General features: G+C 39.9%; 1 protein-coding gene and 51 non-coding genes across 55 annotated transcripts in view; 1 reads left to right on the top strand and 51 right to left on the bottom strand.

The window, feature by feature from the left end:
• The window catches only part of LOC144078526 (ankyrin repeat and MYND domain-containing protein 1-like), a 59,833-nt gene that overhangs the window by 7,746 nt on the left and 24,097 nt on the right, over nt 1-27,990 (top strand). For 2 of the 4 annotated variants that reach the window (XM_077606644.1, XM_077606642.1), the window contains 5 exons: nt 115-390; nt 477-658; nt 738-909; nt 2,547-2,687; nt 2,819-2,926. In XM_077606644.1, coding sequence (XP_077462770.1) covers nt 115-390; nt 477-658; nt 738-909; nt 2,547-2,687; nt 2,819-2,926 — 879 coding nt within the window. The remainder of the gene's footprint in view (nt 1-114; nt 391-476; nt 659-737; nt 910-2,546; nt 2,688-2,818; nt 2,927-27,990) is intronic. The other 2 variants (XM_077606643.1, XM_077606645.1) reach the window with 2 other exon arrangements.
• Nucleotides 4,794-4,877, bottom strand: trnas-gcu (transfer RNA serine (anticodon GCU)). Its single transcript has one exon. It is a non-coding gene; the product is annotated as a tRNA-Ser (tRNA).
• trnas-gcu (transfer RNA serine (anticodon GCU)) lies at nt 6,165-6,246 on the bottom strand. The gene has a single exon. It is a non-coding gene; the product is annotated as a tRNA-Ser (tRNA).
• On the bottom strand, nt 6,470-6,551 carry trnas-gcu (transfer RNA serine (anticodon GCU)). The gene has a single exon. It is a non-coding gene; the product is annotated as a tRNA-Ser (tRNA).
• Nucleotides 7,123-7,204, bottom strand: trnas-gcu (transfer RNA serine (anticodon GCU)). The gene has a single exon. It is a non-coding gene; the product is annotated as a tRNA-Ser (tRNA).
• trnas-gcu (transfer RNA serine (anticodon GCU)) lies at nt 8,548-8,629 on the bottom strand. Its single transcript has one exon. It is a non-coding gene; the product is annotated as a tRNA-Ser (tRNA).
• trnas-gcu (transfer RNA serine (anticodon GCU)) lies at nt 9,154-9,235 on the bottom strand. Its single transcript has one exon. It is a non-coding gene; the product is annotated as a tRNA-Ser (tRNA).
• Nucleotides 9,461-9,542, bottom strand: trnas-gcu (transfer RNA serine (anticodon GCU)). The gene has a single exon. It is a non-coding gene; the product is annotated as a tRNA-Ser (tRNA).
• Nucleotides 9,762-9,843, bottom strand: trnas-gcu (transfer RNA serine (anticodon GCU)). The gene has a single exon. It is a non-coding gene; the product is annotated as a tRNA-Ser (tRNA).
• On the bottom strand, nt 10,367-10,448 carry trnas-gcu (transfer RNA serine (anticodon GCU)). Its single transcript has one exon. It is a non-coding gene; the product is annotated as a tRNA-Ser (tRNA).
• trnas-gcu (transfer RNA serine (anticodon GCU)) lies at nt 10,559-10,640 on the bottom strand. The gene has a single exon. It is a non-coding gene; the product is annotated as a tRNA-Ser (tRNA).
• On the bottom strand, nt 10,863-10,944 carry trnas-gcu (transfer RNA serine (anticodon GCU)). Its single transcript has one exon. It is a non-coding gene; the product is annotated as a tRNA-Ser (tRNA).
• trnas-gcu (transfer RNA serine (anticodon GCU)) lies at nt 11,054-11,135 on the bottom strand. Its single transcript has one exon. It is a non-coding gene; the product is annotated as a tRNA-Ser (tRNA).
• On the bottom strand, nt 11,361-11,442 carry trnas-gcu (transfer RNA serine (anticodon GCU)). The gene has a single exon. It is a non-coding gene; the product is annotated as a tRNA-Ser (tRNA).
• Nucleotides 11,964-12,045, bottom strand: trnas-gcu (transfer RNA serine (anticodon GCU)). Its single transcript has one exon. It is a non-coding gene; the product is annotated as a tRNA-Ser (tRNA).
• trnas-gcu (transfer RNA serine (anticodon GCU)) lies at nt 12,155-12,236 on the bottom strand. Its single transcript has one exon. It is a non-coding gene; the product is annotated as a tRNA-Ser (tRNA).
• Nucleotides 12,457-12,538, bottom strand: trnas-gcu (transfer RNA serine (anticodon GCU)). The gene has a single exon. It is a non-coding gene; the product is annotated as a tRNA-Ser (tRNA).
• On the bottom strand, nt 12,763-12,844 carry trnas-gcu (transfer RNA serine (anticodon GCU)). Its single transcript has one exon. It is a non-coding gene; the product is annotated as a tRNA-Ser (tRNA).
• Nucleotides 13,067-13,148, bottom strand: trnas-gcu (transfer RNA serine (anticodon GCU)). Its single transcript has one exon. It is a non-coding gene; the product is annotated as a tRNA-Ser (tRNA).
• On the bottom strand, nt 13,983-14,064 carry trnas-gcu (transfer RNA serine (anticodon GCU)). Its single transcript has one exon. It is a non-coding gene; the product is annotated as a tRNA-Ser (tRNA).
• trnas-gcu (transfer RNA serine (anticodon GCU)) lies at nt 14,593-14,674 on the bottom strand. The gene has a single exon. It is a non-coding gene; the product is annotated as a tRNA-Ser (tRNA).
• Nucleotides 15,497-15,578, bottom strand: trnas-gcu (transfer RNA serine (anticodon GCU)). Its single transcript has one exon. It is a non-coding gene; the product is annotated as a tRNA-Ser (tRNA).
• trnas-gcu (transfer RNA serine (anticodon GCU)) lies at nt 15,688-15,769 on the bottom strand. The gene has a single exon. It is a non-coding gene; the product is annotated as a tRNA-Ser (tRNA).
• On the bottom strand, nt 15,994-16,075 carry trnas-gcu (transfer RNA serine (anticodon GCU)). The gene has a single exon. It is a non-coding gene; the product is annotated as a tRNA-Ser (tRNA).
• trnas-gcu (transfer RNA serine (anticodon GCU)) lies at nt 16,311-16,392 on the bottom strand. The gene has a single exon. It is a non-coding gene; the product is annotated as a tRNA-Ser (tRNA).
• trnas-gcu (transfer RNA serine (anticodon GCU)) lies at nt 16,914-16,995 on the bottom strand. Its single transcript has one exon. It is a non-coding gene; the product is annotated as a tRNA-Ser (tRNA).
• trnas-gcu (transfer RNA serine (anticodon GCU)) lies at nt 17,517-17,598 on the bottom strand. Its single transcript has one exon. It is a non-coding gene; the product is annotated as a tRNA-Ser (tRNA).
• On the bottom strand, nt 18,126-18,207 carry trnas-gcu (transfer RNA serine (anticodon GCU)). The gene has a single exon. It is a non-coding gene; the product is annotated as a tRNA-Ser (tRNA).
• Nucleotides 18,433-18,514, bottom strand: trnas-gcu (transfer RNA serine (anticodon GCU)). Its single transcript has one exon. It is a non-coding gene; the product is annotated as a tRNA-Ser (tRNA).
• trnas-gcu (transfer RNA serine (anticodon GCU)) lies at nt 19,042-19,123 on the bottom strand. Its single transcript has one exon. It is a non-coding gene; the product is annotated as a tRNA-Ser (tRNA).
• Nucleotides 19,349-19,430, bottom strand: trnas-gcu (transfer RNA serine (anticodon GCU)). The gene has a single exon. It is a non-coding gene; the product is annotated as a tRNA-Ser (tRNA).
• On the bottom strand, nt 19,650-19,731 carry trnas-gcu (transfer RNA serine (anticodon GCU)). Its single transcript has one exon. It is a non-coding gene; the product is annotated as a tRNA-Ser (tRNA).
• trnas-gcu (transfer RNA serine (anticodon GCU)) lies at nt 19,841-19,922 on the bottom strand. Its single transcript has one exon. It is a non-coding gene; the product is annotated as a tRNA-Ser (tRNA).
• On the bottom strand, nt 20,146-20,227 carry trnas-gcu (transfer RNA serine (anticodon GCU)). Its single transcript has one exon. It is a non-coding gene; the product is annotated as a tRNA-Ser (tRNA).
• Nucleotides 20,753-20,834, bottom strand: trnas-gcu (transfer RNA serine (anticodon GCU)). The gene has a single exon. It is a non-coding gene; the product is annotated as a tRNA-Ser (tRNA).
• Nucleotides 21,061-21,142, bottom strand: trnas-gcu (transfer RNA serine (anticodon GCU)). Its single transcript has one exon. It is a non-coding gene; the product is annotated as a tRNA-Ser (tRNA).
• On the bottom strand, nt 21,664-21,745 carry trnas-gcu (transfer RNA serine (anticodon GCU)). The gene has a single exon. It is a non-coding gene; the product is annotated as a tRNA-Ser (tRNA).
• Nucleotides 21,855-21,936, bottom strand: trnas-gcu (transfer RNA serine (anticodon GCU)). Its single transcript has one exon. It is a non-coding gene; the product is annotated as a tRNA-Ser (tRNA).
• trnas-gcu (transfer RNA serine (anticodon GCU)) lies at nt 22,160-22,241 on the bottom strand. Its single transcript has one exon. It is a non-coding gene; the product is annotated as a tRNA-Ser (tRNA).
• Nucleotides 22,773-22,854, bottom strand: trnas-gcu (transfer RNA serine (anticodon GCU)). Its single transcript has one exon. It is a non-coding gene; the product is annotated as a tRNA-Ser (tRNA).
• Nucleotides 23,382-23,463, bottom strand: trnas-gcu (transfer RNA serine (anticodon GCU)). Its single transcript has one exon. It is a non-coding gene; the product is annotated as a tRNA-Ser (tRNA).
• Nucleotides 23,689-23,770, bottom strand: trnas-gcu (transfer RNA serine (anticodon GCU)). Its single transcript has one exon. It is a non-coding gene; the product is annotated as a tRNA-Ser (tRNA).
• trnas-gcu (transfer RNA serine (anticodon GCU)) lies at nt 24,298-24,379 on the bottom strand. Its single transcript has one exon. It is a non-coding gene; the product is annotated as a tRNA-Ser (tRNA).
• On the bottom strand, nt 24,605-24,686 carry trnas-gcu (transfer RNA serine (anticodon GCU)). The gene has a single exon. It is a non-coding gene; the product is annotated as a tRNA-Ser (tRNA).
• Nucleotides 24,906-24,987, bottom strand: trnas-gcu (transfer RNA serine (anticodon GCU)). Its single transcript has one exon. It is a non-coding gene; the product is annotated as a tRNA-Ser (tRNA).
• Nucleotides 25,097-25,178, bottom strand: trnas-gcu (transfer RNA serine (anticodon GCU)). The gene has a single exon. It is a non-coding gene; the product is annotated as a tRNA-Ser (tRNA).
• trnas-gcu (transfer RNA serine (anticodon GCU)) lies at nt 25,402-25,483 on the bottom strand. The gene has a single exon. It is a non-coding gene; the product is annotated as a tRNA-Ser (tRNA).
• trnas-gcu (transfer RNA serine (anticodon GCU)) lies at nt 26,009-26,090 on the bottom strand. The gene has a single exon. It is a non-coding gene; the product is annotated as a tRNA-Ser (tRNA).
• On the bottom strand, nt 26,316-26,397 carry trnas-gcu (transfer RNA serine (anticodon GCU)). Its single transcript has one exon. It is a non-coding gene; the product is annotated as a tRNA-Ser (tRNA).
• On the bottom strand, nt 26,919-27,000 carry trnas-gcu (transfer RNA serine (anticodon GCU)). Its single transcript has one exon. It is a non-coding gene; the product is annotated as a tRNA-Ser (tRNA).
• Nucleotides 27,110-27,191, bottom strand: trnas-gcu (transfer RNA serine (anticodon GCU)). The gene has a single exon. It is a non-coding gene; the product is annotated as a tRNA-Ser (tRNA).
• trnas-gcu (transfer RNA serine (anticodon GCU)) lies at nt 27,722-27,803 on the bottom strand. The gene has a single exon. It is a non-coding gene; the product is annotated as a tRNA-Ser (tRNA).

Below are 27,990 nucleotides of genomic sequence, written 5' to 3'. Positions count from 1 at the left end.
TGGAGGTATGACTGCATGTAGTGTATGAGTCTACATAATTAGCATATTTTCGGTGCAGGACATTGAAAAAAAAACACAAGGTGGCCTAATCACTTTCCACGGCTATATTTCCAGATGACATCCCCTACTATGGGTCATCAAATTAGGCAGGCAGAGTCAAGCAAAAGCTCCATTTGCAGCAAGAGAATAAAAGGGAAGGCAAGAAACAGAAGAGAAGATGGTAAATTAGATGGTGGTGATAAGATAAGAGAGTTTTATGACACTGAAGGGAGGGACGACGGTGGAAATGAAGAGAAGGTCCTGCTTTCAGAACGCTTAGTTGAGGTGAAGGAGGGCCATATTGTATTGGGGAGTGTGAAGTGGAAAGAATATTTATCTAGAACTGTCAAGGTATGGAACACACACATTTTTTTTTTTTAAATCATTTCAATCAGCTCTCTATACTTACAGCATCTTTTTGATCCAACTCTTTGTAGCAGGACAACAACAAAAATGTCAATGCAGCTTTTGACTCTGCATGCTGCATGTACAACTACAACATTCATGTTACTGAGAGTTTACTGCAGGAAGCAGCTAATGCTTTGAGTCATGCTTGGTTTCAGCAGAATTCTGGTGATACTGAGGAGACTGTTCGCAAAATGGCTGCAATGAAATTTGAGTATGACTATTTTTGATTGCATGTGCGGCTTTCTCACTCTGTATCCCCATTGATTTATTACATTTTTTTTTTCCACTAGGCACCGTGTTCGTTTGACCACACTGAATCTGTTACTGGATCGTGGAGCTGACCCGAACACCTCAAGAATCCCCTTACCTGTCATCTTTTTAGCCATTTTGGCAGCTGATACTAAAACTGTCAAGAAACATTTACTCTGTGGGGCACGAACTGATATTTCTCTTCCTCCTGAGGTAGCTTTCCAGTGTTGTTGCCTGAAATAGTTTAAATTTTAAATGAGGTCCAAAAGCTGAGTCATTTTCAGACTAAAGTGTTTACCTGACTAGGCCACACTCCTCGAAATTTCACAAAATATTAGCAAAATTTGCACACATACAATAGTTTGATAGGTAAGAAGATAGATAAGCCTTAGAAACCAAACCGGAATTGTTTTGCAATAAAGCACATGCCCAGACTATATACGGATATCTGATAGGGGCGTGCCTTTAGCATCTTCTCACACACCCCCTCTGCAAGCCTGACCCCACCCACGTCCGCCTTCTCTCTCTCTCTCTCTCTCTCTATATATATATATGAAGCGTGCTGGCAAGAAGTGCTCTCAGTCAGGCAATGAAGCATACAAATGGCGTTCTGCATTATAAGGCGCCTTGTCTATTTTGGAGAACATTCTAGACTTTTTAGTGCGCCTTATAGTCGTGAATATATGGTACTTTACAGTGAACTGATAAAGCTTATACAGCGATGTGGTCAAGCTCTGGGTGCCTTAAATAGCTCCCTGGTGTCTGATGAGCCGCACCTGTCATTGCTTAGCCCAGCAGGTGCTGGACCTGTGATTGGGTGAGAGGGGAAACAACCAGCCTGTCTGGCCCTCGGCCTGACTGGGTTTTATATGGCGAGAAGTTGGACAAAAATATTTGATTGATTAAAAATCTCCAGTAAACACTGATGGCATCCACGGGCCTCATTCATATGCAGCGGCCAATCACTTGGGTGTTCTGAGGAAGTCGTAAGCTTAAAAAACAGTACCACTACTACTCACTATATTTACAAAGAAAAATAAAATAAAATCCACTCTACCCTGCTTTCTAAGCTTGAACGGTACTAACTCCACTTAAAATCCCTCTTACTCTAATAGCTGTTTTTAAAACAGTTTTTAGAGCTAGCCCTTGCATTGCATGTTTATTGTGGCACTACTACCACTTAAAACTTACAACACAGTCAAAACACCCTTTTGTAATGGGATCAACCATCAGACGAAGCCGAAGTAGACAACAAAGAGAGTACTGAGTTTGAAATCGGTAGTAATTAGTGCTTGGTTTAGCAATTAGTGTATATAAGTCATTTTAAACGTGCTCTTTTGTAAGGGGGTGTAGTATCAAATGGTGTCCTATTAATATAAATAATGGGTGAAGTTTGATGAAGCCCTGTCATGACAAAATTTGGATATTCTTTTTTATTTCATTCATCTTCTGAACCCGTTATCCTCACAAGGGTTGGGAGTGCTGGAGCCTATCCCAGCTAACTACGGGCACTAGACAGGGAAACTGATTTGGTGGCCAGCCAATTGCAGGGCACAAGGAGGCGCACAACCATTCACGCTAAAACTCATACCTGGGGGCAATTTCGATTGTTAAACCAGTCTACCCTGCATGTTTTTGGTAAGTGGGAGGAAACCAGAGCACCTGGAGAAAACCCACGCAAACCCTGGGAGAAAATGCAAACTCCACACAGGGAGATAGACCTGGGATCGAACCCTCGACCCCAAGACTGTGAGGCTTACCCGCAAATCACTCGACATCAACCTGCCTAATAGCCATTCTTTTAAAATATGCTTCATTTAATTTTGTAAAATCTTGTTATTGTGTTTTAGAGGAAAGGACTTTATCCTCTTCATGTAGCTGCAGCATTGCCAGGTTTAGAAGGTCCTGAGATCACAAAACTGCTGCTACATGCTTTAACAGATCCAGATGCACGGGCATGTGATCAAGATGACATCTATGAACCAGATAAGGTGTGTAGTAAACCTGAATGATAAATAAAATATAAACATATTTTTTTTAAATCTGCACGATAAGAAAGTGATTCCTTTCAGAAATAGTGCTGCTTTGATTGATACAAATAAATACTATATTTAATTTACAGGGTCCCACAATAACAGCTAAATCCTGGAGGATACGTAACAAGACACTCCCTAAAGAGGGAGGTCGAACAGCTTTGCATATAGCCTGCCAGAGAGACAGCGACTACTGTGTGAGTAATACACTGTGTTGTTCGGATAGATCTGTGTATTTAAAAAATGAATGCACAAGTCTATTCCATGTGAAAATGTGAAGTCATAACTTTGATACTCCTTGCAAATTTTTTATTCCTTAAGAATAAGTGGCGGAAAGAGTTTGGCCAATTGGATAGTTTCAATGTTAACGCACTCTAGGACAGACTGCCAGCGAGGATATGAAGTTAACGAACTTGAGCTAATAAAACAACTATATTTAGACATGATACAATTCTAATTTTCAAACCTACTGTTAGGTTTATCCAATGTTAGGTTTATCCTTAGGTATTTCCAAATTCAGCTTTCAATAAAAAAGGCATCTGTAGTCACATCACCATTTAATCCTTGCAAGAAGAGAATACATTTACCCGCTCGTCCGGTCAAGATTATTCTGTCGAGCGGCATTATGTCCTGCCCATTTAAGGCCTCAAATCAAAACAATTACAAGGTTATCGATTCGATCCAATTGCGTAAGCAAGAAACAAAACAATTCCATAATCAAGCAAACCTAGCGTCACAAATTAAAACAATATGCGAGTAATCCCGGAGGTTGACTGATAGCCATCCGCTGAACCAACAACAATTTAAGCGTCCTTCACAGATCTTCATTGTGAACTTGCATCTGGGGAAAGGGTTGAGGCGTATCTTCCAGTAATCAGTCCTCGGAGCAAGGACTCAGTGTATCGTTAAGTCATTGCGAACTTGTATCTCAAGCTGGAGCCAGCTGTCCTGGAGAGCGACCTTGGAGTAAGCATTTGTCTTCGTTGAAAGCACATATTAATTCTAACTCTAACATAAAAGCGATATATATATATATATATATATATATATATATATATATATATATATATATATATATATATATATATATATATATATATATATATATATATATATATATATATATATATATATATATATATATTGTTTAATATAGTTACACATTTAGGATGAGCATTACTATTCCTAATAAGCAAATATATTGATTAATATAGTAAGCATGTATATTATAAGGCTTTATATTCATTGCAAACACATTTATAATAATGATTACTCCAACACCTACCTTTTTATGTTTTTGCCTTACGCGGTGGAAAACATTGCAAACATGTAAAACTTTCCGCCGACAGCCCCTCCCACAAGTTTCTCCATCTTCCGCGGTCTAGTGATGGGGTATGGCTTGTTTTACGCTCCAAACATTTTTTGCACCATAGAGGGCACACAGGAGACTCCTTCATATACATTCTGACTTTTCTTTTATGCGTGCTGTTCGAATGCTTTGTTATGTGTTCGTACTTGTTCAGATTTGTTAGGACCTTAAGGCAGTCCAACTACTGGCGACTACAGCCACTTCATAATTGATGGTGTCAGCTCATTTAGAGAAAAATCATACAGATGGGTTTTTGAAAACGGAAGTTGATTGGATTCTCAATGACCAATCATGAAACAGAACATGGAGCAAGGTCATTGATTTTCGTTCTGAAATGAAGTGATCAAAGCCTTACAAAATTGCTACTGAGGTAGGATATAAACAAATCTGACGAGAAAAGGATTTGAACCCATGCATGTAGAACACAACGAATAGCAGTCCATCAACTTAACCACTCGGTCACCTCATCTTCTTGTCTGATACTAGATCATTGACTGAAAAAATATATTCTTGTAACTCTATGCTGCACTGAAGTCTGTTGTTTTGCACTGGTGTATTTTGAAAGAGTAAAGAGTCTGGTTTCTGAGTGAGTAGTCAAGATACAGATAATAGAGCAATATCAATGATTTCAGTGAAGTCCCATAATGAAGTGATCAACCCATAAAGTTGCTACCGAGATAGAATCTGCACAAATCCGATGAGGATGGGATTCGAACCCATGCGTGTAGTACACAATGGATTAGCAGTCCATCACCTTAACCCCACTCGGTCACCTCATCCTGTTGTATTAATTCAGATCATTGACAAAAATAAATGTGACAATGCTGCACTGAGGTCTGTCGTTTTAGTTCTGGTGTGTTTTGAAAGAGTAAAAAGTCTGGATTCTGAGTGAGTAGTCAAGATACAGATAATAGAGCAATATCAATGATTTCAGTGAAGTCCCAAAATGAATTGATTGACTCACAAATTTGCTACCAAGGTAGGATCTGCACAAATCCGATGGGGATGGGATTCAAACCCATGCATGTAGCACACAATGGATTAGCAGTCCATCACCTTAACCCAGGGGTGTCAAACATACGGCCCGCGGGCCGGAACCGGCCCCCAAGAAGGTTCGATCAGGCCCGCAGGATAATTTGAAAGTGGAAAAAAATGCATAAAAGACATGGAATTAATATTTTTAATTCGCTGCAATTCATGGATTGTCCGCTAAGGGGCGCACTCTTTCCATCAGAGTTGAAGACAAGGCGCATCACTGAGACAGACTGAAAGCAGCAGACGGTATCAATGCGCCATCTGCTGCTTGTTACGACGTTGTTAATACCTTGGTCTCTACCGCTTCTGAAAGTGACAGCTAGTCAGGACATGACCCCTGGTGTTGATGCACTTGTACAGGCCAAAAGATGCCAAGTTTCAGGAACAAATACAAGTCCAGAGTAGACTAACACCTTTAAAATGCTGCCTTAGAAACTGTTTGCATTGAAAGAATACAGCTCTGTGAAGATGAATCCTTACTGTGGTGATTTAAAAAATGTGCACTTTAATGTTAGTCAGCAGCTTCAAAACAAAAGTTGTGTGATGGAATTCTACTGTTCATACAACTCCATAAATTTTCAGTATGTATTGTATGTGTATGTATGTTTCATGTATATGAGGTGTTTCATGAAATGTTTTGTAAAAGGATAGTTCATTCCATTTCAATATTTTCCTAGTGTTCTTGTGCTTCTTTACACCAAAACAAAGGAAAGACATGATATTTTGGTTATTTATAGCAGAGCATGGTATAATTTTAATGGTCCGGCCCACTTGACATCTCCCTAGGCCGTATGTGGCCCACGATGTGAAATGAGTTTGACACCCCTGCCTTAACCACTCGGTCACCTCATCTTGATGAATAAAAACTGATCATTGAGAGAAAAAAATATTTTTGTGACTGTATGCTGCACTGAGGTCTTTTGCTTTGCTCTGGTGTGTTTTGAAAGAGTAAAGAGTCTGGTTTCTGAGTGTGTAGTCAAGATTCAGAAAATAGAGCAATATCAACGATTTCAGTAGGATCTGCACAAATCCGATGAGGATGGGATTCGAACCCATGCGTGTAGAACACAATGGATTAGCAGTCCATCACCTTGACCACTAGGTCACCTCATATTGTTGTATTTGTTCAGATCATTGACATAACAAAATATTTTTGTGACTATTCTGCACTGAGGTCTGTCGTTTTGTTCTGGTGTGTTTTGAAAGAGTAAAGAGTCTGGATTCTGAGTGAGTGGTCAAGATACAGATAATAGAGCAATATCAACGATTTCAGTGAAGTCCCTAAATGAAGTGATCGACTCACAAAACTGCTACTGAAGTATGATCGGCACAAATCCGATGAGGATGGAATTCGAACCCATGCGTGTAGAACACAATGGATTAGCAGTCCATCACCTTAACCACTCGGTCACCTCATCTTGTTGTAACAATCCATCACCTTAACCTCTCGGTCACCTCATTTTGTTGTGTATGTACAGATCAATGACAGGAAAAAAATATTTTTGTGACTATGCTGCACTGAGTTCTGTCGTTTTGTTCTGGTGTTTTTTGAAAGAGTAAAGAGTCTGGATTCTGAGTGAGTAGTCAAGATACAGATAATAGAGCAATATCAATGATTTCAGTGAGGTCCCAAAATGAAGTGATCACCTCATGAAATTGCAACCGAGGTAGGATCTGCATAAATCCGTTGAGGATGGGATTTGAACCCATGCATGCAGAACACAATGGATTAGCAGTCCATCACCTTAAGCACTCGGTCACCTCATCTTGTTGTAATTGTTCAGATCATTGATAGAATTTTTTTTTGTGTGACTATGCTGCACTGAGGTCTGTCGTTTTGTTCTGGTGTGTTTTGAAAGAGTAAAGAGTCTGGATTCTGAGTGAGTAGTCAAGATACAGATAATAGAGCAATATCAACGATTTCAGTGAAGTCCCAAAATGAAGTGATCGACTCACAAAACTCCTACTGAGGTAGGATCGGCACAAATCCGATGAGGATGGTATTCGAATCCATGCGTGTAGAACACAATGGATTAGCAGTCCATCACCTTAACCACTCGGTCACCTCATCTTGTTGTATTTGTTCAGATCATTGACAGAAAAAAAATATTTTTGTGACTCTGCTGCACTGAGGTCTGTCGTTTTGTCCTGAGTTACTACCGAGATAGAATCTGAACAAATCCAATGAGGAAGGGATTTGAACTCATGCATGTAGAACACAATGGATTAGCACGCCATCACCTAAACCACTCGGTCACCTCATCTTGTTGTGAATTATCAGATCATTGAAAGAAAAAATAATTTTTTGTGACTATGCTGCACTGAGGTCTGTCGTTTTGCTCTGGTGTTTTGCTCTGGTGTGTTTTGAAAGAGTAAAGAGTCTGGTTTCTGAGTGAGTAGTCAAGATTCAGATAATAGAGCAATATCAACGATTTCAGTGAAGTCCCAAAATGATGTGATCGACTCACAAAACTGCTACTGAGATAGGATCGGCACAAATCCGAGGAGGATGGGATTTGAACCCATGTGTGTAGAACACAATGGATCAGCAGGCCATCACCTTAACCACTCAGTCACCTCATCATGTTGTATAAAATCAGATCATTGACAGAATTTTTTTTTTGTGACAATGCTGCACTAAGGTCTGTCGTTTTAGTTCTGGTGTGTTTTGAAAGAGTAAAGAGTGTGGATTCTGAGTGAGTAGTCAAGATACAGATAATAGAGCAATATCAACGATTTCAGTGAAGTCCCAAAATGAAGTGATCGACTCACAAAATTGCTACTGCGGTAGGATCAGCACAAATCCGATGAGGATGGGATTAAACCCACCCATGTAGAACACAATGGATTAGCAGTCCATCACCTGAACCACTCGGTCACCTCATCTTGTTGTGTATGTTCAGATCATTGACAGAAAAATAATATTTTTGTGACTATGCTGCACTGAGGTCTGTCATTTTGTTCTGGTGTATTTAGAAAGAGTAAAGAGTCTGGATTCTGAGAGTAGTCAAGATACAGATAATAGAGCAATATCAACGATTTCAGTGAAGTCCCAAAATGAAGTGATCGACTCACAAAATTGCTACTGAGGTATGATCGGCACAAATCCGATGAGGATGGGATTTGAACCAATGCGTGTAGAACACAATGGACTAGCAGTCCATCACCTTAACCACTCAGTCACCTCATCTTGCTGTGTATGATCAGATCATTGACAGAAAAAAAATATTTTTGTGACTATGCTGCACTGAGGTCTGTCGTTTTGTTCTGGTGTGTTTTGAAAAAGTAAAGAGTCTGGATTCTGAGTGAGTAGTCAAGATACAGATAATAGAGCAATATCAACGATTTCAGTGAAGTCCCAAAATGATGTGATCGACTCACAAAACTCCAACTGAGGTATGATCAGCACAAATCCGATGAGGATGGGATTCGAACTCATGCGTGTAGAACACAATGGATGAGCAGTCCATCACCTTAACCACTCAGTCACCTCATCTTGTTGTGTAAGTTCATTTCATTGACATAAAAAATATTTTTGTGACTATGCTGCACTGAGGTCTGTCGTTTTGTTCTGGTGTGTTTTGAAATAGTAAAGAGTCTGGATTCTGAGTGAGTAGTCAAGATACAGATAATAGAGCAATAACGATTTCAGTGAAGTCCCAAAATGAAGTGATCGACTCACAAAATTGCTACTGAGGTATGATCAGCACAAATGTGATGAGGATAGGTTCGAACCCATGCATGTAGAACACAATGGATTAGCAGTCCATCACCTTAAGCACTCGGTCACCTCATCTTGTTGTAATTGTTCAGATCATTGACAGAAAAAATATATTTTTGTGACTACGCTGCACTGAGGTGTGTCGTTTTGTTCTGGTGTGTTTTGAAAGAGTAAAGAGTCTGGATTCTGAGTGAGTAGTCAAGATACAGATAATAGAGCAATATCAACGATTTCAGTGAAGTCCCAAAATGATGTGATCGACTCACAAAACTGCTACTGAGGTACAATCGGCACAAATCCGATGAGGATGGGATTCGAACCCATGCGTGTAGAACACAATGGATTAGCAGTCCATCACCTTAACCACTCGATCACCTCATCTTGTTGTATTTGATCAGATCATTGACAGAAAAAAAATATTTTTGTGACTATGCTGCCTTATGGTCTGTCGTGTTAGTTCTGGTGTGTTTTGAAAGAGTAAAGAGTCTGGATTCTGAGTGAGTAGTCAAGATACAGATAATAGAGCAATATCAACGATTTCAGTGAAGTCCCAAAATGAAGTGATCGACTCATAAAACTGCTACTGAGGTATGATCGGCACAAATCCGATGAGGATGGGATTCGAACCCATGCGTGTAGAACCCAATGGATTAGCAGTCCACCACCTTAACCACTTGGTCACCTCATCTTGATGTGTATGTTCAGATCATTGACATAAAAAATATTTTTGTGACTATGCTGCACTGAGGTCTGTCGTTTTGTTCTGGTGTGTTTTGAAAGAGTAAAGAGTCTGGATTCTGAGTGAGTAGTCAAGATACAGATAATAGAGCAATAACGATTTCAGTGAAGTCCCAAAATGATGTGATCGACTCACAAAACTGCTACTGAGGAACAATCGGCACAAATCCGATGAGGATGGGATTCGAACCCATGCGTGTAGAACACAATGGATTAGCAGTCCATCACCTTAACCACTCGGTCACCTCATCTTGTTGTGTAGGACAGAATATTGACAGAAAAAAAATATTTTTGTGACTATGCTGCACTAAGGTCTGTCGTGTTAGTTCTGGTGTGTTTTGAAAGTGTAAAGAGTCTGGATTCTGAGTGAGTAGTCAAGATACAGATAATAGAGCAATAACGATTTCAGTGAAGTCCCAAAATGAAGTGATCGACTTACAAAATTGCTACTGAGGAATGATTGGCACACATCTGATGAGGATGGGTTCGAACCCATGCGTGTACAACATAATGGATTAGCAGTCCATCACCTTAACCACTCGGTCACCTCATCTTGCTGTGCATGAGCAGATCATTGACATAATTTTTTTTGTGTGACTATGCTGCACTGAGGTCTGTCGTTTTGCTCTGGTGCTTTTTGAAAGAGTAAAGAGTCTGGATTCTGAGTGAGTAGTGAAGATACAGACAATAGAGCAATATCAACGATTTCAGTGAAGTCCCAAAATGAAGTGATCGACTCACAAAACTGCTACTGAAGTAGGATCGGCACAAATCCGATGAGGATGGGATTCAAACCCATGCGTGTAGAACACAACGGATCAGCAGTCCATCTCCTTAACCACTCGGTCACCTCATCTTTTTTTATTTATTCAGATAATTGACAGAAAAAACAAATTTTGTCACTATGTTGCACTGAGGTCTGTCGTTTTGTTTTAATTTGCTACCGAGGTAGAATCTGCACAAAACCGATGAGGATGGGATTCGAACCCATGTGTGTAGAACACAATGGATTAGCAGTCCATCACCTTAACCACTCGGTCACCTCATCTTGATGTGTATGTTCAGATCATTGACATAAAAAATATTTTTGTGACTATGCTGCACTGAGATCTGTCGTTTTGCTCTGGTGCTTTTTGAAAGAGTAAAGAGTCTGGATTCTGAGTGAGTAGTCAAGATACAGATAATAGAGCAATATCAACGATTTCAGTGAAGTCCCAAAATGATGTGATCGACTCACAAAACTGCTACTGAGGTACAATCGGCACAAATCCGATGAGGATGGGATTCAAACCCATGCGTGTAGAACACAACGGATTAGCAGTCCATCACCTTAACCACTCGGTCACCTCATCTTTTTTATTTATTCAGATAATTGACAGAAAAAAATATTTTTGTCACTATGTTGCACTGAGGTCTGTCGTTTTGTTTTAATTTGCTACCGAGGTAGAATCTGCACAAAACCGATGAGGATGGGATTCGAACCCATGCGTGTAGAACACAATGGATTAGCAGTCCATCACCTTAACCACTCGGTCACCTCATCTTGCTGTATATGATCAGATCATTGACAGAAAAAAAATATTTTTGTGACTATGCTGCACTATGGTCTGTCGTGTTAGTTCTGGTGTGTTTTGAAAGAGTAAAGAGTCTGGATTCTGAGTGAGTAGTCAAGATACAGATAATAGAGCAATATCAACGATTTCAGTGAAGTCCCAAAATGAAGTGATCGACTGATAAAACTGCTACTGAGATATGATCGGCACATATCCGATGAGGATGGGATTTGAACCCATGCGTGTAGAACACAAGGGATTAGCAGTCCATCACCTTAACCACTCGGTCACCTCATCTTGATGTGTATGTTCAGATCATTGATATAAAAAATATTTTTGTGACTATGCTGCACTGAGGTCTGTCGTTTTGTTCTGGTGTGTTTTGAAAGCGTAAAGAGTCTGGATTCTGAGTGAGTAGTCAAGATACAGATAATAGAGCAATAACGATTTCAGTGAAGTCCCAAAATGAAGTGATCGACTCACAAAATTGCTACTGAGGTATGATTGGCACACATCTGATGAGGATGGGTTCGAAGCCATGCGTGTAGAACATAATGGATTAGCAGTTCATCACCTTAACCACTCGGTCACCTCATCTTGCTGTGCATGAGGAGATCATTGACATAATTTTTTTTGTGTGACTATGCTGCATTGAGGTCTGTCGTTTTGCTCTGGTGCTTTTTGAAAGAGTAAAAAGTCTGGATTCTGAGTGAGTAGTGAAGATACAGATAATAGAGCAATATCAACGATTTCAGTGAAGTCCCAAAATGAAGTGATCGACTCACAAAACTGCTACTGAAGTAGGATCGGCACAAATCCGATGAGGATGGGATTCAAACCCATGCGTGTAGAACACAACGGATTAGCAGTCCATCACCTTAACCACTCGGTCACCTCATCTTTTTTATTTATTCAGATAATTGACAGAAAAAAATATTTTTGTCACTATGTTGCACTGAGGTCTGTCGTTTTGTTTTGATTTGCTACCGAGGTAGAATCTGCACAAAACCGATGAGGATGGGATTCGAACCCATGCGTGTAGAACACAAGGGATTAGCAGTCCATCACCTTAACCACTTTGTCACCTCATCTTGATGTATATGTTCAGATCATTGACAGAAAAAAATATTTTTGTGACTACGCTGCACTGAGGTGTGTCGTTTTGTTCTTTTGTGTTTTGAAAGAGTAAAGAGTCTGGATTCTGAGTGAGTAGTCAAGATACAGATAATAGAGCAATAACGATTTCAGTGAAGTCCCAAAATGAAGTGATCGACCCATAAAACTGCTACTGAGGTATGATCGGCACAAATCCGATGAGGATGGGATTCGAACCCATGCGTGTAGAACACAATGGATTAGCAGTCCATCACCTTAACCACTCGGTCACCTCATCTTGTTGTATATGATCAGATCATTGACAGAAAAAATATATTTTTGTGACTACGCTGCACTCAGGTGTGTCGTTTTGTTCTGGTGTGTTTTGAAAGAGTAAAGAGTCTGGATTCTGAGTGAGTAGTCAAGATACAGATAATAGAGCAATATCAACGATTTCAGTGAAGTCCCAAAATGATGTCATCGACTCACAAAACTGCTACTGAGGTACAATCGGCACAAATCCGATGAGAATGGGATTCGAACCCATGCGTGTAGAACACAATGGATTAGCAGTCCATCACCTTAACCACTCGGTCACCTCATCTTGATGTGTATGTTCAGATCATTGACATAAAAAATATTTTTGTGACTATGCTGCACTGAGTTCTGTCGTTTTGCTCTGGTGCGTTTTGAAAGAGTAAAGAGTCTGGATTCTGAGTGAGTAGTCAAGATACAGATAATAGAGCAATATCAACGATTTCAGTGAAGTCCCAAAATGATGTGATCGACTCACAAAACTGCTACTGAGGTACAATCGGCACAAATCCGATGAGGATGGGATTCGAACCCATGCATGTAGAACACAATGGATTAGCAGTCCATCACCTTAACCACTCGGTCACCTCATCTTGTTGTATATGATCAGATCATTGACAGAAAAAAAATATTTTTGTGACAATGCTGCACTAAGGTCTGTCGTGTTAGTTCTGGTGTGTTTTGAAAGAGTAAAGAGTCTGGATTTTGAGTGAGTAGTCAATATACAGATAATAGAGCAATATCAACGATTTCAGTGAAGTCCCAAAATGAAGTGATCGACTAATAAAACTGCTACTGAGGTATGATCGGCACAAATCCGATGAGGATGGGATTCGAACCAATGCGTGTAGAACACAATGGTTTAGCAGTCCATCACCTTAACCACTCGTTCACCTCATCTTGATGTGTATGTTCAGATCATTGACATTAAAAAAAATGTGTGACTATGCTGCACTGAGATCTGTCATTTTGCTCTGGTGCTTTTTGAAAGAGTAAAGAGTCTGGATTCTGAGTGAGTAGTCAAGATACAGATAATAGAGCAATATCAACGATTTCTGTGAAGTCCCAAAATTAAGTGATCGACTCACAAAACTGCTACTGAGGTATGATCAGCACAAATCCGATGAGGATGAGATTTGAACCCATGCGTGCAGAACACAACCGTTTAGCAGTACATCACTTTAACCACTCGGTCACCTCATCTTGTTGTATACAATCAGATCATTGACAGAAAAAATATATTTTTGTGACTACGCTGCAGTGAGGTGTGTCGTTTTGTTCTGGTGTGTTTTGAAAGAGTAAAGAGTCTGGATTCTGAGTGAGTAGTCAAGATACAGATAATAGAGCAATATCAACGATTTCAGTGAAGTCCCAAAATGAAGTGATCGACTAATAAAACTGCTACTGAGGTATGATCGGCACAAATCCGATGAGGATGGGATTCGAACCCATGCGTGTAGAACACAATGGATTAGCAGTCCATCACCTTAACCACTCGGTCACCTCATCTTGATATGTATGTTCAGATCATTGACATAAAAAATATTTTTGTGACTATGCTGCACTGAGATCTGTTGTTTTGCTCTGGTGCTTTTTGAAAGAGTAAATAGTCTGGATTCTGAGTGAGTAGTCAAGATACAGATAATAGAGCAATATCAACGATTTCAGTGAAGTCCCAAAATTAAGGGAACGACTCACAAAACTGCTACTGAGGTATGATCAGCACAAATCCGATGAGGATGAGATTTGAACCCATGCGTGCAGAACACAACGGTTTAGCAGTACATCACTTTAACCACTCGGTCACCTCATCTTGTTGTATACAATCAGATCATTGACAGAAAAAATATATTTTTGTGACTACGCTGCACTGAGGTGTGTCGTTTTGTTCTGGTGTGTTTTGAAAGAGTAAAGAGTCTGGATTCTGAGTGAGTAGTCAAGATACAGATAATAGAGCAATATCAACGATTTCAGTGAAGTCCCAAAATGATGTGATTGACTCACAAAACTGCTACTGAGGTACAACCGGCACAAATCCGATGAGGATGAGATTCGAACCCATGCGTGTAGAACACAATGGATTAGCAGTCCATCACCTTAACCACTCGGTCACCTCATCTTGTTGTATATGATCAGATCATTGAAAGAAAAAAAATATTTTTGTGACTATGCTGCACTAAGGTCTGTCGTTTTGTTCTGGTGTGTTTTGAAAGAGTAAAGAGTCTGGATTCCGAGTGAGTAGTCAAGATACAGATAATAGAGCAATAACGATTTCAGTGACGTCCCAAAATGAAGTTATCGACTCATAAAGTTGCTGCTGAGGAATGATTGGCACACATCTGATGAGGATGGGTTCGAACCCATGCGTGTAGAACATAATGGATTAGCAGTCCATCACCTTAACCACTCGGTCACCTCATCTTGCTGTGCATGAGCAGATCATTGACATAATTTTTTTTGTGTGACTATGCTGCACTGAGGTCTGTCGTTTTGCTCTGGTGTGTTTTGAAAGCGTAAAGAGTCTGGATTCTGAGTGAGTAGTCAAGATACAGATAATAGAGCAATAACGATTTCAGTGAAGTCCCAAAATGAAGTGATCGACTCACAAAATTGCTACTGAGGTATGATTGGCACACATCTGATGAGGATGGGTTCGAAGCCATGCGTGTAGAACATAATGGATTAGCAGTTCAGCACCTTAACCACTCGGTCACCTCATCTTGCTGTGCATGAGCAGATCATTGACATAATTTTTTTTGTGTGACTATGCTGCACTGAGGTCTGTCGTTTTGCTCTGGTGCTTTTTGAAAGAGTAAAAAGTCTGGATTCTGAGTGAGTAGTGAAGATACAGAGAATAGAGCAATATCAACGATTTCAGTGAAGTCCCAAAATGAAGTGATCGACTCACAAAACTGCTACTGAAGTAGGATCGGCACAAATCCGATGAGGATGGGATTCAAACCCATGCGTGTAGAACACAACGGATTAGCAGTCCATCACCTTAACCACTCGGTCACCTCATCTTTTTTATTTATTCAGATAATTGACAGAAAAAAATATTTTTGTCACTATGTTGCACTGAGGTCTGTCGTTTTGTTTTGATTTGCTACCGAGGTAGAATCTGCACAAAACCGATGAGGATGGGATTCGAACCCATGCATGTAGAACACAAGGGATTAGCAGTCCATCACCTTAACCACTCGGTCACCTCATCTTGTTGTATATGATCAGATCATTGACAGAAAAAATATATTTTTGTGACTACGCTGCACTGAGGTGTGTCGTTTTGTTCTGGTGTGTTTTGAAAGAGTAAAGAGTCTGGATTCTGAGTGAGTAGTCATGATACAGATAATAGAGCAATATCAACGATTTCAGTGAAGTCCCAAAATGATGTGATCGACTCACAAAACTGCTACTAAGGTACAATCGGCACAAATCCGATGAGGATGGGATTCGAACCCATGCGTGTAGAACACAATGGATTAGCAGTCCATCACCTTAAGCACTCGGTCACCTCATCTTGTTGTATATGATCAGATCATTGACAGAAAAAAAATATTTTTGTGACTATGCTGAGGTCTGTCGTGTTAGTTCTGGTGTGTTTTGAAAGAGTAAAGAGTCTGGATTTTGAGTGAGTAGTCAAGATACAGATAATAGAGCAATATCAACGATTTCAGTGAAGTCCCAAAATGAAGTGATCGACTAATAAATAAAAGACTAATAAAACTGCTACTGAGGTATGATCGGCACAAATCCGATGAGGATGGGATTCGAACCCATGCGTGTAGAACACAATGGATTAGCAGTCCATCACCTTAACCACTCGGTCACCTCATCTTGATGTGTATGTTCAGATCATTGACATTAAAAAAATTTTTGTGACTATGCTGCACTGAGATCTGTCATTTTGCTCTGGTGCTTTTTGAAAGAGTAAAGAGTCTGGATTCTGAGTGAGTAGTCAAGATACAGATCAATATCAACGATTTCAGTGAAGTCCCAAAATTAAGTGATCGACTCACAAAACTGCTACTGAGGTATGATCAGCACAAATCCGATGAGGATGAGATTTGAACCCATGCGTGCAGAACACAACCGTTTAGCAGTACATCACTTTAACCACTCGGTCACCTCATCTTGTTGTATACGATCAGATCATTGACAGAAAAAATATATTTTTGTGACTACGCTGCAGTGAGGTGTGTCGTTTTGTTCTGGTGTGTTTTGAAAGAGTAAAGAGTCTGGATTCTGAGTGAGTAGTCAAGATACAGATAATAGAGCAATATCAACGATTTCAGTGAAGTCCCAAAATGAAGTGATCGACTAATAAAACTGCTACTGAGGTATGATCGGCACAAATCCGATGAGGATGGAATTCGAACCCATGCGTGTAGAACACAATGGATTAGCAGTCCATCACCTTAACCACTCGGTCACCTCATCTTGATGTGTATGTTCAGATCATTGACATTAAAATTTTTTTTGTGACTATGCTGCACTGAGATCTGTCATTTTGCTCTGGTGCTTTTTGAAAGAGTAAAGAGTCTGGATTCTGAGTGAGTAGTCAAGATACAGATCAATATCAACGATTTCAGTGAAGTCCCAAAATTAAGTGATCGACTCACAAAACTGCTACTGAGGTATGATCAGCACAAATCCGATGAGGATGAGACTTGAACCCATGCGTGCAGAACACAACCATTTAGCAGTACATCACTTTAACCACTCGGTCACCTCATCTTGTTGTATACAATCAGATCATTGACAGAAAAAATATATTTTTGTGACTACGCTGCAGTGAGGTGTGTCGTTTTGTTCTGGTGTGTTTTGAAAGAGTAAAGAGTCTGGATTCTGAGTGAGTAGTCAAGATACAGATAATAGAGCAATATCAACGATTTCAGTGAAGTCCCAAAATGAAGTGATCGACTAATAAAACTGCTACTGAGGTATGATCGGCACAAATCCGATGAGGATGGAATTCGAACCCATGCGTGTAGAACACAATGGATTAGCAGTCCATCACCTTAACCACTCGGTCACCTCATCTTGATATGTATGTTCAGATCATTGACATAAAAAATATTTTTGTGACTATGCTGCACTGAGATCTGTTGTTTTGCTCTGGTGCTTTTTGAAAGAGTAAAGAGTCTGGATTCTGAGTGAGTAGTCAAGATACAGATAATAGAGCAATATCAACGATTTCAGTGAAGTCCCAAAATGAAGTGATCGACTAATAAAACTGCTGCTGAGGTATGATCGGCACAAATCGATGAGGATGAGATTTGAACCCATGCGTGGAGAACACAACGGTTTAGCAGTACATCACTTTAACCACTCGGTCACCTCATCTTGTTGTATACGATCAGATCATTGACAGAAAAAATATATTTTTGTGACTACGCTGCACTGAGGTGTGTCGTTTTGTTCTGGTGTGTTTTGAAAGAGTAAAGAGTCTGGATTCTGAGTGAGTAGTCAAGATACAGATAATAGAGCAATATCAACGATTTCAGTGAAGTCCCAAAATGATGTGATTGACTCACAAAACTGCTACTGAGGTACAACCGGCACAAATCCGATGAGGATGGGATTTGAACCCATGCGTGTAGAACACAATGAATTAGCAGTCCATCACCTTAACCACTCGGTCACCTCATCTTGTTGTATATGATCAGATCATTGAAAGAAAAAAAATATTTTTGTGACTATGCTGCACTAAGGTCTGTCGTGTTAGTTCTGGTGTGTTTTGAAAGAGTAAAGAGTCTGGATTCTGAGTGAGTAGTCAAGATACAGATAATAGAGCAATATCAACGATTTCAGTGAAGTCCCAAAATGAAGTGATCGACCCATAAAACTGCTACTGAGGTATGATCGGCACAAATCCGATGAGGATGGGATTCGAACCCATGCGTGTAGAACACAATGGATTAGCAGTCCATCACCTTAACCACTCGGTCACCTCATCTTGATATGTATGTTCAGATCATTGACATAAAAAATATTTTTGTGACTATGCTGCACTGAGATCTGTTGTTTTGCTCTGGTGCTTTTTGAAAGAGTAAAGAGTCTGGATTCTGAGTGAGTAGTCAAGATACAGATAATAGAGCAATATCAACGATTTCAGTGAAGTCCCAAAATGAAGTGATCGACTAATAAAACTGCTGCTGAGGTATGATCGGCACAAATCGATGAGGATGAGATTTGAACCCATGCGTGGAGAACACAACGGTTTAGCAGTACATCACTTTAACCACTCGGTCACCTCATCTTGTTGTATACGATCAGATCATTGACAGAAAAAATATATTTTTGTGACTACGCTGCACTGAGGTGTGTCGTTTTGTTCTGGTGTGTTTTGAAAGAGTAAAGAGTCTGGATTCTGAGTGAGTAGTCAAGATACAGATAATAGAGCAATATCAACGATTTCAGTGAAGTCCCAAAATGATGTGATTGACTCACAAAACTGCTACTGAGGTACAACCGGCACAAATCCGATGAGGATGGGATTTGAACCCATGCGTGTAGAACACAATGAATTAGCAGTCCATCACCTTAACCACTCGGTCACCTCATCTTGTTGTATATGATCAGATCATTGAAAGAAAAAAAATATTTTTGTGACTATGCTGCACTAAGGTCTGTCGTGTTAGTTCTGGTGTGTTTTGAAAGAGTAAAGAGTCTGGATTCTGAGTGAGTAGTCAAGATACAGATAATAGAGCAATATCAACGATTTCAGTGAAGTCCCAAAATGAAGTGATCGACCCATAAAACTGCTACTGAGGTATGATCGGCACAAATCCGATGAGGATGGGATTCTAACCCATGCGTGTAGAACACAACGGATTAGCAGTCCATCACCTTAACCACTCGGTCACCTCATCTTGATGTGTATGTTCAGATCATTGATATAAAAAATATTTTTGTGACTATGCTGCACTGAGGTCTGTCGTTTTGTTCTGGTGTGTTTTGAAAGCGTAAAGAGTCTGGATTCTGAGTGAGTAGTCAAGATACAGATAATAGAGCAATAACGATTTCAGTGACGTCCCAAAATGAAGTGATCGACTCACAAAACTGCTACTGAAGTAGGATCGGCACAAATCCGATGAGGATGGGATTCAAACCCATGCGTGTAGAACACAACGGATTAGCAGTCCATCACCTTAACCACTCGGTCACCTCATCTTTTTTATTTATTCAGATAATTGACAGAAAAAAATATTTTTGTCACTATGTTGCACTGAGGTCTGTCATTTTGTTTTGATTTGCTACCGAGGTAGAATCTGCACAAAACCGATGAGGATGGGATTCGAACCCATGCGTGTAGAACACAAGGGATTAGCAGTCCATCACCTTAACCACTCGGTCACCTCATCTTGATGTTTATGTTCAGATCATTGACAGAAAAAAATATTTTTGTGACTACGCTGCACTGAGGTGTGTCGTTTTGTTCTGGTGTGTTTTGAAAGAGTAAAGAGTCTGGATTCTGAGTGAGTAGTCAAGATACAGATAATAGAGCAATATCAACGATTTCAGTGAAGTCCCAAAATGATGTGATCGACTCACAACACTGCTACTAAGGTACAATCGGCACAAATCCAATGAGGATGGGATTCAAACCCATGCGTGTAGAACACAATGGATTAGCAGTCCATCACCTCAACCACTCGGTCACCTCATCTTGTTGTTTATGATCAGATCATTGACAGAAAAAATATATTTTTGTGACTATGCTGAGGTCTGTCGTGTTAGTTCTGGTGTGTTTTGAAAGAGTAAAGAGTCTGGATTTTGAGTGAGTAGTCAAGATACAGATAATAGAGCAATATCAACGATTTCAGTGAAGTCCCAAAATGAAGTGATCGACTAATAAAACTGCTACTGAGGTATGATCGGCACAAATCCGATGAGGATAGGATCCGAATCCATGCGTGTAGAACACAATGGATTAGCAGTCCATCACCTTAACCACTCAGTCACCTCATCTTGATGTGTATGTTCAGATCATTGACAGAAAAATATATTTTTTTGACTACGCTGCACTGAGGTCTGTCGTTTTGTTCTGGTGTGTTTTGAAAGAGTAAAGAGTCTGGATTCCGAGTGCGTAGTCAATATACAGATAATAGAGCAATATCAACGATTTCAGTGAAGTCCCAAAATTAAGGGAACGACTCACGAAACTGCTACTAAGGTATGATCAGCACAAATCCGATGAGGATGGGATTCGAACCCATGCGTGTAGAACACAATGGATAAGCAGTCCATCACCTTAACCACTCGGTCACCTCATCTTGTTGTATATGATCAGATCATTGAAAGAAAAAAAATATTTTTGTGACTATGCTGCACTAAGGTCTGTCGTGTTAGTTCTGGTGTGTTTTGAAAGAGTAAAGAGTCTGGATTCTGAGTGAGTAGTCAAGATACAGATAATAGAGCAATATCAACGATTTCAGTGAAGTCCCAAAATTGAAGTGATCGACTCATAAAACTGCTACTGAGGTACAACCGGCACAAATCCGATGAGGATGGGATTCGAACCCATGCGTGTAGAACACAATGGATTAGCAGTCCATCACCTTAACCACTCGGTCACCTCATCTTGATGTGTATGTTCAGATCATTGACATAAAAAATATATTTGTGACTATGCTGCACTGAGGTCTGTCGTTTTGTTCTGGTGTGTTTTGAAAGAGTAAAGAGTCTGGATTCCGAGTGAGTAGTCAAGATACAGATAATAGAGCAATAACGATTTCAGTGACGTCCCAAAATGAAGTGATCGACTCATAAAATTGCTACTGAGGAATGATTGGCACACATCTGATGAGGATGGGTTCGAACCCATGCGTGTAGAACATAATGGATTAGCAGTCCATCACCTTAACCACTTGGTCACCTCATCTTGCTGTGCATGAGCAGATCATTGACATAATTTTTTTTGTGTGACTATGCTGCACTGAGGTCTGTCGTTTTGCTCTGGTGCTTTTTGAAAGAGTAAAGAGTCTGGATTCTGAGTGAGTAGTGAAGATACAGATAATAGAGCAATATCAACGATTTCAGTGAAGTCCCAAAATGAAGTGATCGACTCACAAAACTGTTACTGAAGTAGGATCGGCTCAAATCCGATGAGGATGGGATTCAAACCCATGCGTGTAGAACACAACGGATTAGCAGTCCATCACCTTAACCACTCGGTCACCTCATCTATTTTATTTATTCAGATAATTGACAGAAAAAAATATTTTTGTCACTATGTTGCACTGAGGTCTGTCGTTTTGTTTTGATTTGCTACCGAGGTAGAATCTATACAAAACCGATGAGGATGGGATTCGAACCCATGCGTGTAGAACACAATGGATTAGCAGTCCATCACCTTAACCACTCGGTCACCTCATCTTGATGTATATGTTCAGATCATTGACAGAAAAATATATTTTTTTGACTACGCTGCACTGAGGTCTGTCGTTTTGTTCTGGTGTGTTTTGAAAGAGTAAAGAGTCTGGATTCTGAGTGAGTAGTCAAGATACAGATAATAGAGCAATATCAACGATTTCAGTGAAGTCCCAAAATGATGTGATCGACTCACAAAACTGCTACTGAGGTACAATCGGCACAAATCCGATGAGGATGGGATTCGAACCCATGCGTGTAGAACACAATGGATTAGCAGTCCATCACCTTAACCACTCAGTCACCTCATCTTGTTGTATATGATCAGATCATTGACAGAAAAAAAATATTTTTGTGACTATGCTGCACTAAGGTCTGTCGTGTTAGTTCTGGTGTGTTTTGAAAGAGTAAAGAGTCTGGATTCTGAGTGAGTAGTCAAGATACAGATAATAGAGCAATATCAACGATTTCAGTGAAGTCCCAAAATGAAGTGATCGACTCATAAAACTGCTACTGAGGTATGATCTGCACAAATCCGATGAGGATGAGACTTGAACCCATGCGTGCAGAACACAACCATTTAGCAGTACATCACTTTAACCACTCGGTCACCTCATCTTGTTGTATACAATCAGATCATTGACAGAAAAAATATATTTTTGTGACTACGCTGCAGTGAGGTGTGTCGTTTTGTTCTGGTGTGTTTTGAAAGAGTAAAGAGTCTGGATTCTGAGTGAGTAGTCAAGATACAGATAATAGAGCAATATCAACGATTTCAGTGAAGTCCCAAAATGAAGTGATCGACTAATAAAACTGCTACTGAGGTATGATCGGCACAAATCCGATGAGGATGGAATTCGAACCCATGCGTGTAGAACACAATGGATTAGCAGTCCATCACCTTAACCACTCGGTCACCTCATCTTGATATGTATGTTCAGATCATTGACATAAAAAATATTTTTGTGACTATGCTGCACTGAGATCTGTTGTTTTGCTCTGGTGCTTTTTAAAAGAGTAAAGAGTCTGGATTCTGAGTGAGTAGTCAAGATACAGATAATAGAGCAATATCAACGATTTCAGTGAAGTCCCAAAATGAAGTGATCGACTAATAAAACTGCTGCTGAGGTATGATCGGCACAAATCGATGAGGATGAGATTTGAACCCATGCGTGGAGAACACAACGGTTTAGCAGTACATCACTTTAACCACTCGGTCACCTCATCTTGTTGTATACGATCAGATCATTGACAGAAAAAATATATTTTTGTGACTACGCTGCACTGAGGTGTGTCGTTTTGTTCTGGTGTGTTTTGAAAGAGTAAAGAGTCTGGATTCTGAGTGAGTAGTCAAGATACAGATAATAGAGCAATATCAACGATTTCAGTGAAGTCCCAAAATGATGTGATTGACTCACAAAACTGCTACTGAGGTACAACCGGCACAAATCCAATGAGGATGGGATTTGAACCCATGCGTGTAGAACACAATGAATTAGCAGTCCATCACCTTAACCACTCGGTCACCTCATCTTGTTGTATATGATCAGATCATTGAAAGAAAAAAAATATTTTTGTGACTATGCTGCACTAAGGTCTGTCGTGTTAGTTCTGGTGTGTTTTGAAAGAGTAAAGAGTCTGGATTCTGAGTGAGTAGTCAAGATACAGATAATAGAGCAATATCAACGATTTCAGTGAAGTCCCAAAATGAAGTGATCGACCCATAAAACTGCTACTGAGGTATGATCGGCACAAATCCGATGAGGATGGGATTCGAACCCATGCGTGTAGAACACAATGGATTAGCAGTCCATCACCTTAACCACTCGGTCACCTCATCTTGATATGTATGTTCAGATCATTGACATAAAAAATATTTTTGTGACTATGCTGCACTGAGATCTGTTGTTTTGCTCTGGTGCTTTTTGAAAGAGTAAAGAGTCTGGATTCTGAGTGAGTAGTCAAGATACAGATAATAGAGCAATATCAACGATTTCAGTGAAGTCCCAAAATGAAGTGATCGACTAATAAAACTGCTGCTGAGGTATGATCGGCACAAATCGATGAGGATGAGATTTGAACCCATGCGTGGAGAACACAACGGTTTAGCAGTACATCACTTTAACCACTCGGTCACCTCATCTTGTTGTATACGATCCGATCATTGACAGAAAAAATATATTTTTGTGACTACGCTGCACTGAGGTGTGTCGTTTTGTTCTGGTGTGTTTTGAAAGAGTAAAGAGTCTGGATTCTGAGTGAGTAGTCAAGATACAGATAATAGAGCAATATCAACGATTTCAGTGAAGTCCCAAAATGATGTGATTGACTCACAAAACTGCTACTGAGGTACAACCGGCACAAATCCGATGAGGATGGGATTTGAACCCATGCGTGTAGAACACAATGAATTAGCAGTCCATCACCTTAACCACTCGGTCACCTCATCTTGTTGTATATGATCAGATCATTGAAAGAAAAAAAATATTTTTGTGACTATGCTGCACTAAGGTCTGTCGTGTTAGTTCTGGTGTGTTTTGAAAGAGTAAAGAGTCTGGATTCTGAGTGAGTAGTCAAGATACAGATAATAGAGCAATATCAACGATTTCAGTGAAGTCCCAAAATGAAGTGATCGACCCATAAAACTGCTACTGAGGTATGATCGGCACAAATCCGATGAGGATGGGATTCTAACCCATGCGTGTAGAACACAACGGATTAGCAGTCCATCACCTTAACCACTCGGTCACCTCATCTTGATGTGTATGTTCAGATCATTGATATAAAAAATATTTTTGTGACTATGCTGCACTGAGGTCTGTCGTTTTGTTCTGGTGTGTTTTGAAAGCGTAAAGAGTCTGGATTCTGAGTGAGTAGTCAAGATACAGATAATAGAGCAATAACGATTTCAGTGACGTCCCAAAATGAAGTGATCGACTCACAAAACTGCTACTGAAGTAGGATCGGCACAAATCCGATGAGGATGGGATTCAAACCCATGCGTGTAGAACACAACGGATTAGCAGTCCATCACCTTAACCACTCGGTCACCTCATCTTTTTTATTTATTCAGATAATTGACAGAAAAAAATATTTTTGTCACTATGTTGCACTGAGGTCTGTCATTTTGTTTTGATTTGCTACCGAGGTAGAATCTGCACAAAACCGATGAGGATGGGATTCGAACCCATGCGTGTAGAACACAAGGGATTAGCAGTCCATCACCTTAACCACTCGGTCACCTCATCTTGATGTTTATGTTCAGATCATTGACAGAAAAAAATATTTTTGTGACTACGCTGCACTGAGGTGTGTCGTTTTGTTCTGGTGTGTTTTGAAAGAGTAAAGAGTCTGGATTCTGAGTGAGTAGTCAAGATACAGATAATAGAGCAATATCAACGATTTCAGTGAAGTCCCAAAATGATGTGATCGACTCACAACACTGCTACTAAGGTACAATCGGCACAAATCCAATGAGGATGGGATTCAAACCCATGCGTGTAGAACACAATGGATTAGCAGTCCATCACCTCAACCACTCGGTCACCTCATCTTGTTGTTTATGATCAGATCATTGACAGAAAAAATATATTTTTGTGACTATGCTGAGGTCTGTCGTGTTAGTTCTGGTGTGTTTTGAAAGAGTAAAGAGTCTGGATTTTGAGTGAGTAGTCAAGATACAGATAATAGAGCAATATCAACGATTTCAGTGAAGTCCCAAAATGAAGTGATCGACTAATAAAACTGCTACTGAGGTATGATCGGCACAAATCCGATGAGGATAGGATCCGAATCCATGCGTGTAGAACACAATGGATTAGCAGTCCATCACCTTAACCACTCAGTCACCTCATCTTGATGTGTATGTTCAGATCATTGACAGAAAAATATATTTTTTTGACTACGCTGCACTGAGGTCTGTCGTTTTGTTCTGGTGTGTTTTGAAAGAGTAAAGAGTCTGGATTCCGAGTGCGTAGTCAATATACAGATAATAGAGCAATATCAACGATTTCAGTGAAGTCCCAAAATTAAGGGAACGACTCACGAAACTGCTACTAAGGTATGATCAGCACAAATCCGATGAGGATGGGATTCGAACCCATGCGTGTAGAACACAATGGATAAGCAGTCCATCACCTTAACCACTCGGTCACCTCATCTTGTTGTATATGATCAGATCATTGAAAGAAAAAAAATATTTTTGTGACTATGCTGCACTAAGGTCTGTCGTGTTAGTTCTGGTGTGTTTTGAAAGAGTAAAGAGTCTGGATTCTGAGTGAGTAGTCAAGATACAGATAATAGAGCAATATCAACGATTTCAGTGAAGTCCCAAAATGAAGTGATCGACTCATAAAACTGCTACTGAGGTACAACCGGCACAAATCCGATGAGGATGGGATTCGAACCCATGCGTGTAGAACACAATGGATTAGCAGTCCATCACCTTAACCACTCGGTCACCTCATCTTGATGTGTATGTTCAGATCATTGACATAAAAAATATATTTGTGACTATGCTGCACTGAGGTCTGTCGTTTTGTTCTGGTGTGTTTTGAAAGAGTAAAGAGTCTGGATTCCGAGTGAGTAGTCAAGATACAGATAATAGAGCAATAACGATTTCAGTGACGTCCCAAAATGAAGTGATCGACTCATAAAATTGCTACTGAGGAATGATTGGCACACATCTGATGAGGATGGGTTCGAACCCATGCGTGTAGAACATAATGGATTAGCAGTCCATCACCTTAACCACTTGGTCACCTCATCTTGCTGTGCATGAGCAGATCATTGACATAATTTTTTTTGTGTGACTATGCTGCACTGAGGTCTGTCGTTTTGCTCTGGTGCTTTTTGAAAGAGTAAAGAGTCTGGATTCTGAGTGAGTAGTGAAGATACAGATAATAGAGCAATATCAACGATTTCAGTGAAGTCCCAAAATGAAGTGATCGACTCACAAAACTGTTACTGAAGTAGGATCGGCTCAAATCCGATGAGGATGGGATTCAAACCCATGCGTGTAGAACACAACGGATTAGCAGTCCATCACCTTAACCACTCGGTCACCTCATCTATTTTATTTATTCAGATAATTGACAGAAAAAAATATTTTTGTCACTATGTTGCACTGAGGTCTGTCGTTTTGTTTTGATTTGCTACCGAGGTAGAATCTATACAAAACCGATGAGGATGGGATTCGAACCCATGCGTGTAGAACACAATGGATTAGCAGTCCATCACCTTAACCACTCGGTCACCTCATCTTGATGTATATGTTCAGATCATTGACAGAAAAATATATTTTTTTGACTACGCTGCACTGAGGTCTGTCGTTTTGTTCTGGTGTGTTTTGAAAGAGTAAAGAGTCTGGATTCTGAGTGAGTAGTCAAGATACAGATAATAGAGCAATATCAACGATTTCAGTGAAGTCCCAAAATGATGTGATCGACTCACAAAACTGCTACTGAGGTACAATCGGCACAAATCCGATGAGGATGATATTCGAACCCATGCGTGTAGAACACAATGGATTAGCAGTCCATCACCTTAACCACTCAGTCACCTCATCTTGTTGTATATGATCAGATCATTGACAGAAAAAAAATATTTTTGTGACTATGCTGCACTAAGGTCTGTCGTGTTAGTTCTGGTGTGTTTTGAAAGAGTAAAGAGTCTGGATTCTGAGTGAGTAGTCAAGATACAGATAATAGAGCAATATCAACGATTTCAGTGAAGTCCCAAAATGAAGTGATCGACTCATAAAACTGCTACTGAGGTATGATCTGCACAAATCCGATGAGGATGGGAATCGAACCCATGCGTGTAGAACACAATGGATTAGCAGTCCATCACCTTAACCACTCGGTCACCTCATCTTGATGTATATGTTCAGATCATTGACAGAAAAAATATATTTTTTTGACTATGCTGCACTGAGGTGTGTCGTTTTGTTCTGGTGTGTTTTGAAAGAGTAAAGAGTCTGGATTCTGAGTGAGTAGTCAAGATACAGATAATAGAGCAATAACGATTTCAGTGAAGTCCCAAAATGAAGTGATCGACTCA

Source organism: Stigmatopora argus, chromosome 8 (assembly GCF_051989625.1).
Source record: "Stigmatopora argus isolate UIUO_Sarg chromosome 8, RoL_Sarg_1.0, whole genome shotgun sequence".
NCBI classification, from domain to species: domain Eukaryota; kingdom Metazoa; phylum Chordata; class Actinopteri; order Syngnathiformes; family Syngnathidae; genus Stigmatopora; species Stigmatopora argus.
This window is presented reverse-complemented; position numbering and strand designations above follow the sequence as displayed.